The sequence below is a fragment of the Falco peregrinus genome, chromosome 5, assembly GCF_023634155.1.
Source record: "Falco peregrinus isolate bFalPer1 chromosome 5, bFalPer1.pri, whole genome shotgun sequence".
In the NCBI taxonomy this organism is placed as follows: domain Eukaryota; kingdom Metazoa; phylum Chordata; class Aves; order Falconiformes; family Falconidae; genus Falco; species Falco peregrinus.
In genome coordinates this window covers 107,752,426-107,770,272 of record NC_073725.1, presented here as the reverse complement: position 1 = coordinate 107,770,272, position 17,847 = coordinate 107,752,426, and the positions used below count along the sequence as shown (strand labels likewise).

The window sequence follows — 17,847 nt, the reverse complement described above, 5'->3', positions numbered from 1 at the left end:
AGCTCCCCTGCTCCTGTCTGGGCCCGCCCAGCTTTGCCTGTCTCCACAGCTGGAGGCTTCACAGCCTCTGGGGTAGCCATGCCAGTGCCTGGACACTGTAGCAGCAGAAAAAAAAATTTTCTTGCCTTCGGATGGAATTTCCTTCTTGGTTTATTTTTATTAAATTGGTGCCCGTTGCCTCCCATGATACTGGGCACCACAGAGCAGAGCCCAGCTCCCTCAACCTCACACCCTGCCGGCGGGCAGCTGGGCTGAGCCTTTCAGAGTCTGGGGTGGGTGTGGGTTGTGGGTCAGCCTACTGGCTCCCCACAGGGAATGGGCTTGTTCCTGTCCCAGCCTGGTGCGCTACTTGTTCTGCTCCTTCCAGCAGGTGTTGAAGTCCCCCCAGCATGCCCAGCCACAGGACAGACTTTACTCTCCTTCCTGCCCTCTGCTCGGCTCCTGCTGGGATAGACCTGCCACATCCCTGGCTCCCAGCATACCAGGTAGGCAAGAGGAACCATGCAGCTCAAACCGCCTCAGCCTGGTCAGGGGCTCGTTACACATTTACCCCGTGTTAATGAGGCGGTACGGGCTGCTCCTGGCCTTCGGACCACAGGGATGCATTACAGGCAGCCACCCAGCCCCATAGCCCCAGCAGGGCAGGGCTTTGGGGGTCCCGTGGGGTGAGTCCCCTGGGCACGGGCACTGCAGCAGCAGCCACGTCTGTCTGGGCTGGGCTTTGCAGGAGCAGATGAGGCAGGGGAACAGAAACAAGCACCTTTGCTTTGGCACCCCTCCAGGCAGGGACAGGACCAAATGGGCAGGAATGGCTCCTTGGGGGCGTCAGGATGCTCCGCAGCTAGGATCAGGGTCCCAGGGCTCGCTCATGCTTCTCCTGGCTTCCCAGTGCAGGCAGAGGGGGTGGCAGCACCCTGGAGAGCCCTGGGGTCCCAAGGGGCTGTCCCCCTGAGCTGCTGACTAGGTCGCTGGGTGCACAGGGAGGACACGGGACACAGCTGCCTTTTGTTGGTGCCGGCCCCGGGAGCGGGGACCAGGGCTTTGCGTCCCCTCCCTCCGCCCCCGCCACTGGCGGGACTGGCGCCCGGCACTGAGGATTTGGGGTTTAAAGAGCAGGCGGCAGCCACAGCCCCGGCTCACCCGCTGGGCAAGAAGACAGACAAGCTCCGGCAGATCCCACACACCATAGCAGGTGAGACAGTAGCCGTGGGGCACCGGGCTTGCCCCATCGAAGGGGGCTGCGGGGTTGGGGGGCCAGGGCCGTGGAGCTGCCCAGGGGGCTGACAGGTTCCTGTCTCCCCTCAGTGGGTGCTGCATGCCGGCATGCTTGGACATAGTCCTGAGAGGGACATGAAGGCATCGCTGGGCATGAGCCACCTGCTTGTCCCTGTCACCCCATGGCTGAGTGGGGACCCTGAAGCCCTGTCCCAGCTGGGGTGGCAGGGGCACGCACCGCCGTATTGGGGGGTTTCCCTAGCAATGCCTCATCCCTGGACACTGGTTTACGGGAAAGGGGTGTTCACCCTGTGCCTTTCCACCCATGGCTCCTGCTGCATGCTCGCCTGCTTGGCCGCAAGCAGGGTTTGTCCTGGCTGGCACCTGGGCGAGCTCCGAGCCACTCGGGGAAGAGGGGAGCCCAATGCTGGGCACAGGGCTGAGCAGGAGCAGGAGCTGGGCCAGCAGACAAGGCCCTATTGTGCCGTGCCGGGGCTGCCGGCTCGCCCATCAATAGCCGCATTATGCTCAGTGACAGCCCCCCCCAGCCTTCCCAGCCGCCGTGGCTCTGCGGGAGCACCGTGGGAGGCAATCTAAAGTGGCTGTTGTGTTGGGGGGCCAGTGTGAAAGGAGGAGGGTGGGCAGGCAGGGTGCCGGGACCCCTCTGCCACCACCTGGCTGGGTGCTGCTGGGTGCTGTGATGGTGGGATGCTGCACTCCCTGGTGCCACCAGCTTTGGGGGCAAGATGCCCAGGATGGGGAGTGGGCCGGCTCAAGGGGCACCCGGGCACCTCTCTCCCTGCTCCCCTGCCCTTGCCATCCCACAGGTGAGTGCTGTGCCCAAGGTGGCTGGGCTGCACCGCTGAGCACTGTGCCGGGGCAGGGGCAAGCAAGTGTGCAGTGAGGGGCTGACATCAGCCCCGGGTGTGGATGCAGCTGGGCCAGTGGGAGCAGATGAAAGGTTCTGCATGCTTCTTAGTGAGGCACACCCCGGCTAAAATTACGACCCTGTGGCAGGGACATCAGCCTATTTTTACAGCCTGGAGGAGGTGGATGCCACCAATTGGTGTGGCATAGGGCAGGGCCAGAGGGTCTGGGGCAGGGCAGCAGGCAGGGCTGTTCAGCCAGAAGCTCTCCTGCCTTCCCGCCAGGATGGGGAGAGGGGTGGGCTGATGGCAGGAGCCTGCCAAAGCTCCTGCCTCACTGGGATGGTTTTGAGGAGCTTCAGGCTTAGGGGCTTTCAGTGCATGGGATGCAGCCCCGCTGTCTGCCCTGGAGCCTGGCTGCCAGCAGCCACAAAGCCGAGGGTGGATGGTCACCGTGGGGCAGCAGCATGGGATGAAGCCCAGGATCCCTCCCTTTCCCAAAAAGCCATTGTTGCACCGGGAGGATGGATGCCTCCTTCTTCATCACCACCCCAAAGGTTCACCATGCACCTTATGGCTCGGTCCCACAGCAGGGACACCCGATGATGGCACCCCAAACATGCTCAGGCACTGGGGTGCACCCAGCACCCTGCATCCCCTGGGCGGCCTGGCTCAGCCCAGTGTGGCATGGGGACAATTAAAAAGGGATTAGCTAGGCTACACCGGCATGGCACTGCCTGGAGCCGGCACCTAATCCCAGCAGGAATGTGCCTGGGCCACGCGGGTGCCTGCTGTGGGGGTCTTGCGCCAGCATGCTATGATGGAGGTGGTGGATGTAGGGTTGGGGGGGTGTATCCATAGACGGGGTGTGATCCCTAAGCTGGTGTCACCCCAAGACACCACCACCATGCTTGCACTACAAGTATGCAGCTGGCTCAGGTGCATCTGCTCGCCACTAGCCAAGCCCTCACGCCGGATTGCTTGGGACTCCATGGGCTCCGTCCCCTGCCTGGCACATCCTCCCCTTGCACCAGGGACATGGAAGCCACTTGAGACCTGATGCTAACCTGTGGCCCAACACCACATGCCACAGGGACATGCGACCACTTCCCTGCCTTCCTGCACAGCCAAGCCAGGCATGTCAGCAAGGAGAAACCAGCATGCCCATCAAAGTGGTGATGGGAGAGCTCCCTGTGGTATTCATGGCACAGTAGGGCCCAACTCTCCCCACTGGAAAATCCACAGGCTGTGCTGGGGAGCAGGTCTTGGGATGGAGGAGCCATGCAGGCAGCTGGTGAGGAGCCCCATGCTGGGGGGACTCCCAAAGGAGTCCTAAAACCACATCTCTGGTGCTGTCGCAAACCACCAAGGGCTTTTTGGGGTGGCCAGGCCCAGGGGGTACCAGCTTAGAGGCCATGACCGGGCCATAGGTGCAGGCTGGGGTGAGGATGCCTCTCCACCCTCTGCACACTCCCCTCCCCCCAGCAAGCTGGGAGTGTCACTGGGAGTGCAGGCAAAGGCCATCCTGCTGCACAAGTGTATCTCTTGGCTGGGGAGCATGCCAAGCCCAGGTGGCACGGGGATACCTACGGCACTGGTTGGCATGACACAGCTCACCTTGTTCCCCTGGTTTTTGGCTGGCCCCAGCCAGGATGGCTCCACCAGGGCAGAGGGATGCTCCTTAGCTCCCAGGGAGATGAGGGGCCACCCTGGAGCCCCCCCACTCTGGGTCATCCCGCAGGTCCCTGTGGCATCACCAGGACTCTCCCAGCAAGGTACTGTTCCCGTTTGGGGTGCAGGACTTGTCCCCATGCTTGTGGCTAGTGGATGCCCATCTCCCTTCATGCAGGCTCTCCAGCTGGTCCTGGTCACCCATCCAATGGCATGCATACATCCCACACCGTGCCAGCTCGCCCACCAGCACAGAAGGTGTGGGAGCTGTTGACTGCTGCCTTACCACCGTGCCACCCCCAGGAGCCCTGCGGAGGCGGAGAGGTGCCGTTTCCTTCCACAAACACCGCTGGGGGCTCGGGTGCTGCCAGCAGAGCTACCGATGCTCACTGGAGCCGGAACCGCCAGGGGAGATTTGGCCCAGGCAGCGGTCCCCGGGCACGGATCTGCTGGCAGCAGGGAAGGGATCAAAGAGCGAAGGCGCCAGCACCTGCTCGCACCGCTGGCGGTGACACCCACGCGCTGGCGGGAAGCCAGGCCACCAGCACCTGGCTGTGCGGCCGTCCCTGGGGCTGGCAGCGAGCGTGGGCATGAGGGCGGGACGCTGGTGGCGATGCTCCTTCCAGCTGGGGACCGTCACCGTGCCAGAGCCCGGCAGCTTCAGTGCTTGCCAGGATCACCCGCTGGGGCGGGAAGGGGTGGCCAGCGGGCGACGTGGCGCATCCCTCCCGCGCCGTTTTTTCCGGGATGGAAGCCCGGCCCTTCTGACGCCTGATGGTTTCTCCAGGCGGAGCTGCTGCCTGCGAGGTCCCTGCAGGGCTCCGGGGCTGGGGTGACAGTGACGTCACCTGGCCACCTCACCATGCCAAACCGAGAGCAGCACCAGCTGAAAAGGTCCCAGTTGGGTGGAGGGAAACTGAGGCAGGGTGCTGGCACAGCACAGGAAGGTGCCCACTGTGCAGGGTTAGGCATGGCATCCCTGTCCCCTGGCAGGCTGGGACAGTGGGGACAGGGATGCCGTGCCCGATCCTGTGGGGGCCACCCAGCCCAAAGTCCTGCTGCAGTGCCTGGGCAAAGTCTTACAGCAGAGTAACCCCTGCCATACCGGTGCCAGCGGCTCCGCAGCCCTCCAACCCCCTCCCCTCACTATCCCTGTCCCCCTTGCCACCCATGATGCTGGGCTGGCACTCAGCACCGTGGCACAGCCAGGAGGGGAACAAGCGCTGGCCACCAGCCTGCCAGCACGCCGGTGTGCCCAGGCTGGCAGCAGGAGGGTTACCGGCAGTGAGACAGAAGGGCATTGTCCAGGCACCCTGCCTGGCACGGCTGCTCCTGCCTGCTGCTGGCCTGCCTGTGCCTGCCTGCCACGCTCCCACTGCCTGTTGAACCCACCTGCACTTGCACCTGCCCAGCCTGCACCCACTGCCGGGCTGCCGGCACCTGCTGCCACCCTGCGACTGCTGCCAGCCTGCCTGCACCCACTGCTGGCCTGCCTGCACCTGCTGCCCACCTGCCTGTGCTCACTGCCGGCCCACCTGCACCGGCTGCCTGCCTGCACCCCCTGCCTCCCCACTTACCCTGCACCTGCCTGCATCCCCTGCCTGCCTGCACCCCCTGCCTCATGCTGGACCTGCCTTCCTGGACTCCTGCACCCGCAGGTAGGGACATCCAGGGGCACGGAGGGGGGAACAAGGCCGGGGGTGGCCCCCGGGGCAGCCCATGTTCCCCCCGGCCCCCAGCCCTGCCTGCCGAGGCGCGCGTGGCCCCGCTGCCGGCAGCGCTCGGCACTTGCTATTCTTGGCAGCAGCGGCTGGAAAATGGGAGGCAGCGGAGGAATTTTGTTTGCTCCGGGCTGGGCCCGGGCCAGACATCTGGGCTGCAGCTGAGCGGGGCGCGGGACCGGCCCCCCGCCACCCCCGGCACGGCCTCCGGTGCCCCCCGGCACGGCCCCTGCACACCCCGGCGCGGCCCGTGGCACCCCACGCGCGGCCGGAGCTGACAGCTCGGGGGATGAGGCGGCCCCGCCACGCGTGTGCCGAGCCACTCGTGTGCCCAGCGTGGACGCTCGGCCCTGCCCTGGGGGCAGCGGGTGTCACCGCGGGTGTCACCCACGGGGGGTGGCAGCACGGCTCCCCGCGGGTGTGCGCGCGTGTGAGCATGCCTGGGTGATTTTGCACGCCTGTGCCTGCGTGTGAGTGGGTGTGTGTGCACGTGTGGGTGAGTCTGAGCGTGCCCGGGTGGTTTTGCCTGTGCGTGTTTTTGCACGTCTGCACGCGCGTGCGAGTGCCCGCGAGTGTGTGCTTGCACGCGGGTGCGGGTGCCGGGCCGGCCGGGCCTCGGGTGGCACCCGCGTATGCGCTCGCACGCGCACGAGTGTGCGTACCCACGCGTGCCCACACGTGCGCGCCCGTGTCCGCGTGCCCCCCGGGCGGGCCGCGCCCGCCGCCCCGCCCCGCCCCGCCGGGGCCGCCCCGCTCCCTCCCGGCGGACGCGGAGGGCGGGGCCGGGCCGGGCCGAGCCGAGCCGGGACCCAGGTGGGTGCCGGGGGCCGGGCAGGGTGCGGGGGCTGCCGGGGCTGCTACGGGGCCTGGCCTGGGCCGCTACGGGGGCTGGCCTGGGCCGGGGTCTCTGCCTTTCCGTCGGGGGACTCTGCCCGGGCGGGCAGAGGGGCGCTGGCGGTGAGGTCGGGGGCCCGGCTGGCACCGGGAGGCTGGGGGCTGGGTCTGCCCCGGCTGGCACCGAGGGGTCGCGGAGGGCTGGGTCCGTGCCGGGGCTGGCACTGGGGGGGCGGGGCCGGGGTCGGTACCGGCGGACCTGGGGGGTTGGCACCGGGGGTCTCGGTGGTGGCGTCTGTCAGTGCTGGCACCGCGGGGCTCCGGTGCTGCCGCTGCTGCCCGCCCCTCCCAACCTGCCCCCCGTGCCAGCATCGGGCCGGGGAAGCCGGCGGGGGAGGGGGGGCGGGAGTCCGTGCCCGAGGGTCTGCCCCGGCCCTCCCGGCGGGTGCTGGCAGGTGCCGGGCAGGCGGGAGGACCCATGGTGCCCCCGCCACGGCCCTTGCTGGCTGGTGGCCGAAGGGGCTGGCAGGGCCCCGTGGGTCCCCCGCCTTATCCCAGCACCTCTGGAAATGCCATTAGCGCCTGCTGCCCTCGCGCCAGGCCAGCGGGCAGCCCAGCCCTGCGGCGCTGTGCCCGGCCGGGGCCGCTGCCCGCTGCCCACCAGCACTCACTCCCACCCTGCCAGCCCCGGAGGGGGCTGCCCCTGCCCGTAGGAGCCCAGGGCAAGCTCTGGCCAGCTGTGCTGGGCAGCAGGCAGACGTGCCCTGATCTGTGCCGGGCACCGCCATGCACGCGTGCCTTCTCTGGTCTGGCTCCCACCGTGCCTGAGCAGGACGGCAGATCCTGGGGCAGTTGCACCCACCCCGGTGGCACAGCGAGGCTTCAGTCATCACCGGTGTCCCAGCGAGGGCCTGGGGGCTGTGGCAGGGGTGAAACCCATCGGCCGTGCCAGGGGCTGGTGGCCGGCGTGGCTGAGCTTGTGCTTCGCATGTGGCGCAGGGAGGTGCCGGCTGGCACGTCCCAGCTGCCTGCAGCTGCCCGGGGCTGCTGCGGCCCGGCAGGCGAGGTGGGGAGCTGCGTGTTGGCGTGGTGCTCACGATAACCATCGCCTCCTGCTCCCCAGGGCAGAGCGTGCCAGTGCTGGAGCCAGGGAAGCTCTTCCCTACCCTGTGGTGGGAGCCCATGAGGGTAGTGGGCATGCTGGCATAAGCCCCTCCAGGGGCTGTGGGCACCTGCTCAGCCAGAGCCCCCCCCAAACCCAGCTCCCGTTTGCAGGGTGGTACAAGGAGGTCCAGGGGCCAAACTGTGGGGGCTGTAGCAGTGGAGGAAACTGAGTCACGGAACCCTGCGACTCCCACAGTGGCCAGTTTGCCTGGTGCTCAGGAGTGTGCTGCCTGCCTAGAGTGCCCTGTCCGGCTGGCACCACCCAGGTGCTTGCCCTGTCCTTGTCCCCATCCCCACAGGACAGCTCTCTGCTTGCAGGCAGGAATGGGCAGAGCCCGCACCCTCCTGCTGGCAGGGCTTGAGCCGGCATGGGGAGGGCTGGGTGCTGCTTGGCTGGGCTGCCTCAGTTTCCCCATGTGCAGGAGTGGGAGGGCTGTTCCTGGAGCAACTTAGGTTCAGGGTTGGATTAATGGGGGCTTAAAAACCAGGAAGAGATGTGGCTGGCTCGTGGCCCCCCCATAATCACCAGGTCAAGTCCAGTAGGAGGGGTCCCCTCGTGCTGTGCCGGGGTTGCCCTGTGCCGGTGCTTGGGGCTCTCTGGATCCCATCAGCAGCTCCGGGGAGGGATCGTGGTCTGGGGGCTGCGGGGAGGGGGCTGTAACCCGAGCTGAGGTCTTGCTTCTCTGCCCTAGCTGTGGGGCCGCCAGCCAGACCCCAGCCATGAGCCGCACGCTGCTCCTGCTCCTGCTCCTGCTGCGCAGCACCGCCGCCGCCGCCGGTCACCCCCCGCCTGCTGCCACCCCCCGCCTCAAGCTGGCCTTCCCCGGTGAGCCTGGGACACGGGCAGGGTTGGGGGACGTGGGGTCAGGTGCCAGTGCACTGGTTCTGTGTCACCACCCAGCATCGTCCCGGGGGATGGGAGCATCTGGGTGGGTGGGTGGGGTGGGCAGCATGATGTGAGGGGTGCAAGCCCCCAGCTCTGCCACTGCACCGGCACTAGTGCTGCCTGGCACTGGCACGGGCTGCCACGTTCCTTGCCTGTTGCCAGCCCCCCAGGGCCACCTGCCTGCTCTTGGGGCCGTGCTTGCACTTGGGCCTTCACTCCTGGCCCCAGGCATGTGCCCACTCAGGTGCCTGTGCCCCTGCGGTGCACCGCGGTGGCACTCCTCAGCCACAGCTCTGCCATGCCTGGCGGGGATGCCGTGCCAGCCGTGGAGCTGTTGCTGTGCCCTGACTGGCCACCCCATGGGCTCCAGCACAGTGCGGGGGGCTTTGTCCGGCGGCAGGTCCAGGCAAGCGCTCTCCTCCCAGCCTGACAAAGGGCTGTTTGTTCCCGCCACGGTGGGATTAGCGCCACGGGGCAGGGAATGGCCCCTTCTTCCCCACCTCCTGCCGCCGGGGCAGGCGGTGCAGGGATGGGTGCTGGGCTTGTTTGAGAATGGGTGCTGGGTGGTGTAGGGATGGGTGCTGAGCTGGTTCAAGGATGGGCGCTGGGTGATGTGGGGATGGGTGCTGGGCCAACACCAGGATCGGTGCTGGGGGGTGTGGGGATGGGTGCTGGGCCAACACAGGGATGGGTGCTGGGAGATGTGGGGATGGGTGCTGGGCCAACACAGGGACGGGTGAACCTGGTCAAGCCAGTGGGACAGGTTTGGGGGAGGGGATGGCATGGCAGGGGGGCCATGGCCAGACCCAAGTCCCCCTGGGGCATGTGTCTGGGGCAGGGGAGTGTGCCAGGCAGTGGCAGGTGCCGCAGCAGGGCTGGGCTGAGCAGTGCCGGCGGGTCCCAGCAGAGCTGCAGGCTCGCCACGGGCTGCGCCTCTTCGCGCTGGAGCGCTCATGCTGCTATGAGGCCCTGCTGCTGGACGAGGAGCGTGGCCGCCTCTTCGCTGGTGCCCAGAACCACCTCCTCTCCTTGGCCCTGGATGACATCAGCCAGAGGGACAGGAAGGTAATGGGGGGGGACATGACACACGATGGCTGGGCAGCCATGGGCACACCTCAGTGCTGTGAGCATCTCCCTCTCCCCCTGCAGATCTACTGGCCGGCGCCAGTGGAGTGGAGGGAAGAGTGCAACTGGGCAGGCAAGGACATCACTGTGAGCGCCGGGGGGTGCCAAGGGGAGCCAGGGGAGTGCTGGGGGGCTGCCCTCAGCACTGCCTCCCCATGCCCTCCATCCCCAGGCTGAGTGCATGAACTTTGTGAAGATCCTGCACCCCTACAACCGGACCCACCTGTATGCCTGTGGCACCGGTGCCTTCCATCCTGTTTGTGCCTTTGTGGAGGCTGGCCAGCACGCAGAGGTGAGCCCCCTCCCAGCACCGCTGTGGCCCCTTCGCTGCCACCGCCTGCCCACCGCCTGTCCTTACCTCTCTTCAGGAGCCCGTCTTCAAGCTGGACCCCCGGCGCACTGAGGATGGCAAGGGGAAGAGCCCGTATGACCCCCGGCATACAGCTGCCTCCGTCCTCGTGGGTAAGGGGGAGCTGAGCCCAGCGCTGGGGGCCAGTGTGGCAGGGAGGTGCTGGGGGGACTCCCGTAACGCTTCCCTTGGTGCCTACCAGGCGAGGAGCTCTACTCTGGGGTGGCCACCGATCTGATGGGCCGTGACTTTACCATCTTCCGCAGCCTGGGCCGGCGTCCCTCCATCCGCACTGAGCAGCATGACTCCCGCTGGCTCAACGGTCAGTGCTGGGAAGTGGGAGGGCAGCGGGGCTGCTGGCACCCCGGCGTGGCATCGCTGCTCCCTGGAGGCATCAGGGCAATGAGTCCTCCAGGCCTGGCCGCACCCTGTCCTCTGCTGCCTGTGGAGGGTGGTTTGGGGGGTCCTCGTGCCCTCTGCAGACCCCTGGTGCCCAGTGGGGTCCCACCCTCACTCTGCCTCTGCCCTGCAGCTGGGCAGGGGGGGGACCCCGGCAGGTGCCCCAGGCTCCCTGGGGAGCAGAGCTAGCAGGGGCACTGGAGATGGCACCTCTCTGCCCCCAGAGCCCAAGTTCGTGGCCGTTTTTTGGGTGCCGGAGAGCGAGGACCCTGACGATGACAAGATCTACTTCTTCTTCCGTGAGACTGCGGTGGAGCGGCAGCAGGGGCTGGGCAAGACCAGCTTTGCCCGCATTGGCCAGATCTGCCGGGTGAGAGCATCCACAGACAGGTGGCCAGGGGGCCGGGAGTGCCCATTGGTTCCACCAGCTGCTGCTGATGCTGGTGCCCTCCTTTTCCTGACAGAATGATATGGGTGGGCAGCGCAGCCTGGTGAACAAGTGGACAACCTTCCTGAAGGCTCGGCTTGTCTGTGCTGTACCAGGACCTGACGGGGCAGACACCCACTTTGATGAGCTCCGTGAGTGCAGGGCAGGGGCAGCCCCCCAGGGTGGCTGTGGGTGTCCCTGGCACATTGGGGTGACACTGGTGCCCACCCTCCCTCCTTGCAGGGGATGTTTTCCTGCTGCAGACAAGGGACAAGCGCAACCCCCTGGTCTACGCCGTCTTCTCCACCTCCAGGTCGAGACCCCTCCCCACTGCTCCCTCTGTGCCCAGTGGTGCCCTCCTCACCCCTCACATCATCCTCTCTCTCTCCCACCAGCTCTGTTTTCCAGGGCTCTGCTGTCTGTGTTTACACCATGGCTGACATCCGCCGGGCTTTCCTGGGCCCCTTTGCTCACAAAGAAGGTCCCAACTACCAGTGGGTGTCGTACCAGGGGCGCGTGCCATACCCCCGCCCGGGCATGGTATGTGGTGCAGGGGTGTCCTGGCTGGTGCCACTGGTGGATGCTGGTACTCAGGGTGGGGGCACTGGGGAGCAAGACCCTGCTCAGCCAGCACCGCCTCCCCACAGTGCCCCAGCAAAACCTTTGGCACCTTCGGCTCCACCAAGGACTTCCCAGACGAAGTGATCCAGTTCGCCCGGCACCACCCACTGATGTACAACCCAGTGCTGCCACATGGCCAGCGTCCCCTCTTCCTGCAAGCCGCCATGCCCTACACCTTCACCCGCATCGCCGTGGACCGTGTCACCGCTGCTGATGGGCACTACGATGTCCTCTTCATCGGCACAGGTACATGGTGGCCCCGGGGCTGGGGCAGGGTGGGTGGCTGGGGGATGACAGGGCTGGGATCCGCAGCCTTAGTTCTCCCTGCCTGCAGATGTGGGCACAGTGCTGAAGGTGGTCTCGGTGCCCAAGGAGAGCTGGCACCACATGGAGCCACTGCTGCTGGAGGAGCTGCAAGTCTTCCAGGTGAGGGAGGCGTTCTGCACACCCCCCAGGTTGGACCCCCGTCACCCCATTGTGCTGCCTGTGCTCTGAGTTGTGCCGGGGCACTCCAGCTGCCAGGACATGGGAGCCGGCAAGCTGGATGCCTGGGTCCTCCTGCGCACTCTAACTCCTGCCGACGCTCTGCCTGCAGGATGCCTCCCCCATCACCAGCTTGCAGCTCTCCTCCAAGCGGGTAAGGGAGGACTCCAGCTGGGTCCCCGTGTCCCACCGTGAATTTGCCTGGCTCCATGCTGCAGTGCAGGGGTGCTCAGCTGTGCTCTGTCCCCCCAACCCCAGCAACAGCTCTATGTTGGCTCAACTACGGCGCTGGCCCAGCTGCCCCTGCACCGCTGTGGCGCCTATGGCAAAGCCTGCGCCGAGTGCTGCCTGGCCCGGGACCCGTACTGTGCCTGGGATGGCACTGCCTGCACCCGCTACGTGCCCAACACCAAGAGGTAGGTGAAGTGCCGGGCTGTGGTGCTGAGGTGGCCCACCTGCCCCGAGGCCATGGTGAGGGATGCAGGTCCTGCTGCTGCATCCCCTGCTCTTCCCCAACCTCCCCACAGGCGTTTCCGCCGGCAGGATGTCCGCAACGGTGACCCCAATGTGCTCTGCTCCGAAGGTGAGCTAGGATCTGGCTGGGGGTTGGGGGTCAGCCCTACCAGTGTGGGGGCTGACAGCCAGGCTATGTCCCCCCAGACCCCCGCCGGGGCAGCGTACCCCAGAAGCAGCTCTATGGGGTGGAGGGCAGCACCGCCTTCCTGGAGTGCATCCCCAAATCCCTGCAAGCCCGTGTCTTCTGGATGTACCAGCGCACCCCAGATGACCCCCAGCGAGAGGTAGGCTCTCCCCAGCTGGGTGCCGCTGGTAGGACCTTGCTGTGCCAAGCTGACCACCTGTCCCTGTGGGTGCTGCAGGTGCAGATGGATGAGCGGGTGGTGCGGACAGAGCGGGGTGTCCTGCTGCGCAGTGTGCAGCGTGCTGACGCCGGCCTCTACCTCTGCCACGCCACCGAGCATGGCTTCACCCAGCCCCTGCTGCGGCTCTCCCTGGAGGTGATCAGCGCCAGGCAGGCAGCAGGCATGGCGCCTGACGGAGACCTCCAGCTCATCGCTGGCCCCGCTGGACGCAAGGTCTGGTACAGGGACTTCCTCCAGCTGGTGGAGCGCCCGCCGCTGGGGGCTGCGGACAGAGTCTGCCAGCGGCTCTGGAGCCGGAGAAGACCCCCCCCGCCCCCCCGCGCCCAAGCTGGACCCCCCAGCCGTGGGCAGAGTGAGGAGCTGCGCAAAGCCCGACACCGGCGCACCCATGAGGGGCCGCGGGCCGAGCGGGGCCCCCGCAGCGCATCCCCCTGGTGACCCCGGGGCCAGCCCCGGGCACCGGGCTCTGCCTAGGAGCGGGGCCGCGGGCAGGGGCAAAGCCCCCCACTGGCCTCGGCCGCCCCACCGGCAGCACCGGAGCTGGGCGTGGCAGCGGCTGGGGGCTGCAGCTCCAGGGCCAGGAGGGCAGCCGGGCTGATCACCAACCCTGAGGGGCTGCTGGCCACCCTTGTCACCAGCTCCAGCACTGGTGGGGACACCCAGCCGGCTGCTGGCACCGCAGAGCCACCAAAATATTTATTAACGGCTGTTACGGATGAATGTAAACCTGCCCCGGTGGGAGGGCAGCAGGGCCAGGCTGTGCTCCCCTGGGCATGGTGCCGAGGGGGTTGGGGCAGCAGGGCCACCCTCGGGTCCCAGAGAGCTGCAGGCAGGAACGGGACTCTGGAGGGGCAGGACAGGCGCTGGCGGGACGCTGGAGGCCCGGCAGGAGGAGGGGTGCCCAGAGCAGAGATGTGGGGGGGCACAGAGGTAGTGCCCAGTGCCCCTGGTGCAGAGCAGCAGCGCGAGGGGGCTTGTACTAATTGAGCACAATAAAGCAGAGGATTCAGCCCAGGGTCTCAAGTCTTTGCCACCCCCAGGGAGCACTCATGGGGAGGGCAGCTCAGTGCCCTACATCAGTGGCACCCACTGGCTCCTTGAGCCAAGAGGGTTGGGGAGCTCAGAAGCACCTGGGGAGCTGCAGGAGCCAAACCCTGCCAGGACATCACCAAGGTGGACAAGGGGCTCCCAGGCTCCCACTCCCCCCCACCCTTTCATTTCTGGAAGATAAAAAATGAAACCCCAATGCCAACAGCCCAGTGCCTAAGGCAGTGCCCAGAGGGTGACTTCGGGGTCTGCTGCCTCCCACTGCTGTGGTGGCACCAGGGCACCCAGTGACATTGGCACCACCTACATCCCATTGCCTATGGTGGCACCGTGCCACCAGCCGTGTCCTAGCACTGGCTGCGAGCCAGCCCGGGCACTTGACCCCCTGGCCAGGCCCCACCCAGCCTCTGCGGTGGGACTCTGCCTCCGGCCAGCTGAGCACCCAGGGGACACCCTGAGCAGGAGCACCCTGGGGACCCAGGGCTGGGGCCACCTTAACTTCCCAATGGTGATCAGGGCAGTGGCTGGGGAAGGTTTAAAAGCTGCTGCAGGCAGGAGCAGACAGAGGATGGAACTGTTTTTTCCCTGAGGTCCTGCTGGCACTGGGCTTGCATCTCAGACCCCACTGGGCACCCTGGGTTTGGGCAGCACCACTGCTCTGCACCTATGTGTCTCTGTGCTGTCCCAGCAGCTGCTGGCATTGAGATCTGCCCTCATCCCAATGGGGTGCCCCCTTGACCACCCCCCATGCCACTTGGCACCATCCCCAGCCCAATAAGCAGCACAGGGATCTACTAAGGCATTTATTTCTAGCATGACAGGGATGGTGCTGGAGCGTGTGGGGCAACAGTCAGGAGGGCAAGCAGGCAGGGAACTAGGAGTTCTGGGGACCTGTGCCCCCCCGGAGCCGCAGGAGCATGAAGATGGTGCTCCTGGGCTGGATATTGTAGTGCGCCAGCGTATGTCGGTCCTCCAGCTCCCTGGAGCCATATGTCAGGCGCTGCTGGCTGGCGGGAGGCCCCCTGTGGCTGTGGATCTGTTCCTTCAGCTGCTGGACGGTGTCAGTGGGCAACACTGTGTAGGTGGTGGTCCGGTTCTTGTCATCCTTCACAAAGACTTCCATTGTCTGGGGCTCAGTTTGCAGGAGCATCAGCGTGGTGTTGTAGAAGATGCCATGGGTGGCCAGGGTATCACCATCCTCTAGGATTAGGGTGCTCCTGCCTGGTTCCTGCTGCGCCAGGCGCTGCCTGTACCGGGGGATGCCCCATGCCTGCTCGATCTCCTCCTTCAGCTGCCAGATGGTGGTGCCCGGGCTGACGGTCCTGCTCAGGCTGACACCCACCAGCTGCCTCACCTCAATCGTCACAGGCCGGGCCGGCTGTGGGGACAGAAGAGTAGGTGGGCAAGGTCGGCAGGGGCAGGGGGGCCATGACACCCGCAGGCACAGACGGCCTTACCTGCACGTCCCAGGGCTGAGCGGTATTGACACAGGGCAGTGAGCGGTGGCGGGCAGCTTCCTGTGCCAGCAGGTCCCAATCCTTGCCTTGGCCCAGGATCCCTGTGGGGTCAGCAGGGTCCAGGATGATGGGGCTGTAAACAGAGAGGGTGGGGGCTGCCATCAGTCCCAGGCAGTGCCATGGGGTGGGTGGCACAGGTCCCACCAGGCACAGTCCTCACCGGGGACTGCGTAGCAGTCTCTTGACGTGGGCACCGATCTGTCTGTGCTGGAGTGAGTAATAGATCTCCCAGTAGATGCAGATCTCCCGGTGCCGGCACAGCAGCTCCAGCACTGTACGGAAGCCCTCAGCCATGACGAAGGACTCGTGGGAGCCTGTGCCCTCCTCCCAGGCATAGATGGTCAGCAGCTCCAGGGCATACTTGGGGGGCAGGTCTGCAGTGGGGTACTGTGGCTTCAGCATCTGGGGAGAAGACAGGGATGGAGGTGAGAGCTGCCAGGGTGAGTTCCCAATGGGTGCCAGGGAAGCCTGAGCAGCCCCTCACCTCCTTGTACCAGTGCTTGACCAGGCGCAGGAGGTTCTTCAGCTTGGCAGGGTAACGCTTCACAAACTTCTTCTGCAGCTCAGTGAAGCAGGGGGAGAACTCACCAGGGCCACTGCTGGCATTCAGGAGCCCCACGTATACCTCCACGTCTGGTGGGGCATCCTTGCTCACCTGCCCTGCAGGGCAAGAAGGAGGGTGAGAGCCATCCCGGTGCTGATGCTGCAGCCCAACCCCGTGCCAGCCCACAGCTCTTACCCAAGGCATTGTAGGCAGGCAAGATGTCCACCTCGATGGACTCCAAGGTCTCCTTGGAGCAGAGAGTGAGGCTGAGGGAGCGCGGTGTATTGCCGGGACCCTTGTACCGGGGCTCGCTGATGCTCACAGTGAACATCAGGCTCTGCCTGCAGGCTTGCAGCCTACTCTTGATCAAATCCAGGATATAGGGTCTCTCCTGTTTCTGCTCCTGGTAGCTGGAGAAGCAGCTGAGGAAGAGCACCACATCGGCATCGGAGTTGTTCCGCAGGGCTGTGCCCTTGCCTGCTGAGCCGCCCTACAGAAAGACAACCTGCCTGTTCAGCACTGCTGACCCTCGGCGTGGGGACTGCCTTCTGCCATTCCTGGACCTGCCAGGGGAAACTGAGGCAGAGCAGGAATGGGAGAAGCAGAAGAGAGGGAAGGGTGAAAGCAGGGGTGCCAGCTGGTTCCCGAGCTGAGCAGTGCTCACCTTGACAGTCTTGTGAACGTGGATATTGCCCTCGAAGCAGTCCTCCTTCAGGAAGTCACAGATCTGCTTCACTGTCATCTTCACCTGCTTGCTGAAAGCCGTGCTGGGCTGCAGGGTCTCCATGATCCAGCTATCCAGCCTGTCGGCAGTCACCGTCCTCAGCCCATTCATGGATGTCACCTGCGCCACATCCATCCTGCTAGATGTGGTCAGGATCCCGCTCCTGACTTGCTGCCTGCCAGCTCCTGCCTGCAAGCCTCGCTCGCCCCGCTGGCCCTTGCCCGCCGCGGTCCCTCCGTCGGCTCCCGACCGGCAGCTTTAAACCTCCCCCGGCCGCCGCCTCTGTGGCGTCACCGCCGGGAAGTTAAGGTGGCGCCGGCCTCGGCTTCCCGGGGGGCTCCTCCCCACGGGTTCCCCGGTGCCATCGCCACGGGGGCTGGAAGGGACAGGAGGGGCAGCGCCGCACCGCCATCAGCCGGCATCCAGCTGGGGGGCGGCACTGACACCTTGGTGGGTCTGGGGTGCCGCAGGACCTCGTGGCCCGGGGGGTCCGAAGTGGCACAGGGTGTCCTCTGGGTGCCCAGCTGACCGGAGGCAGTGTCCCACCACGGGGGCTGGGTGTGCCCTGCCTCCACCGGCGCCTGCCTGTGCCCATGCCGGGAGCTCGAGTGCCTGGGCTGGGGTGCAGCCAGTGCTGGGACATGGCTGGTGGCACATTGCCACCACAGGCAATGGGATGTGGCCACTGGCAGTGCCAGCAGAGGCCCTGGTGTCACCACAGACTATGGCACACAGCCAGTGCCACTGGAGGCTCTGGTGTCACCCTAGGCAATGGGGCACAGCTGGTGCTGGCATCACCAGAGGCCCTGGTATCACTACAGACAATGAGATGCAGCCAGTGCCAGTGTCACCAGTGGCTCTGGTATCACCTCAGGCAACGAGACATGGCCAGTGCCACTTAGGGGGGCCCTGGTGTCACCCACAGCAGTGGGACATGGCTGGTGCCAACAGCACCAAAGGTCCTGGTACCTGCCCTGTCAGAGGGACGCAGCTGGTGCCAGCATCACCAGGCGTCCTGGTGCCACCCGCAGCAGTGGGACACAGCCGGTGTCAGTATCATCGGGGGTCCTGCTGACCACCCTGGCAGTGGGACACAGCTGGTGCCAGCATCACAGGGGGTCCTGCTGCCACCCACAGCAGTGCGATGCAGCTGGTGCCAGTATCACTAGGAGTCCTGCTGACCCCGCTGGCATTGGGACACAGCCAGTGCCAACATCACAGGGGGTCTGGCTGACCTCCCCGGCCGCGGGAGGCAGCCGGTGCCAGCAGCACAGGGGGTGCTGGTGCCCCCCCGGGCGCGGGAGGCAGCGGGCTGTACGGGTACGGCGCTGCTGCCCGCGCTGCCTTAAGCGCCGGAGCCGGGAAACGGGAGT

The 17,847-nt window shown here is 66.1% G+C and overlaps 2 protein-coding genes across 7 annotated transcripts; one reads left to right on the top strand and one right to left on the bottom strand.

The window, feature by feature from the left end:
- Positions 1-317: 317 nt before the first annotated feature.
- Positions 318-13,651, top strand: LOC101910325 (semaphorin-3B). Of its 6 annotated transcripts, XM_055806434.1 has the most exons (19): positions 671-1,192; positions 3,931-4,076; positions 8,164-8,297; positions 9,262-9,422; positions 9,507-9,569; positions 9,655-9,774; positions 9,851-9,944; positions 10,034-10,153; positions 10,455-10,600; positions 10,695-10,809; positions 10,901-10,970; positions 11,053-11,197; positions 11,305-11,524; positions 11,613-11,704; positions 11,874-11,915; positions 12,020-12,177; positions 12,289-12,344; positions 12,422-12,561; positions 12,640-13,651. In XM_055806434.1, the coding sequence occupies exons 3-19, from the start codon at positions 8,192-8,194 to the stop codon at positions 13,078-13,080; spliced, it is 2,289 nt and encodes a 762-aa protein (XP_055662409.1). In that variant the 5' UTR covers positions 671-1,192; positions 3,931-4,076; positions 8,164-8,191; the 3' UTR covers positions 13,081-13,651. The 6 variants fall into 6 exon arrangements, with proteins under 6 accessions (XP_055662411.1, XP_055662409.1, XP_055662407.1 ...); XM_055806436.1 differs by lacking the exons at positions 671-1,192; positions 3,931-4,076 and adding an exon at positions 318-485; XM_055806432.1 differs by lacking the exon at positions 3,931-4,076.
- An 828-nt stretch (positions 13,652-14,479) lies between these two features.
- LOC101910501 (2'-5'-oligoadenylate synthase 1-like) lies at positions 14,480-16,731 on the bottom strand. Its single transcript, XM_005229802.4, has 6 exons — positions 16,415-16,731; positions 15,946-16,240; positions 15,691-15,866; positions 15,367-15,608; positions 15,147-15,279; positions 14,480-15,067 (listed from the first exon to the last, which is right to left on the bottom strand). Exons 1-6 carry the CDS (start codon positions 16,607-16,609, stop codon positions 14,564-14,566), a joined length of 1,545 nt encoding a protein of 514 aa, XP_005229859.1. The 5' UTR covers positions 16,610-16,731; the 3' UTR covers positions 14,480-14,563.
- Between the last annotated feature and the right edge of the window lie 1,116 nt (positions 16,732-17,847).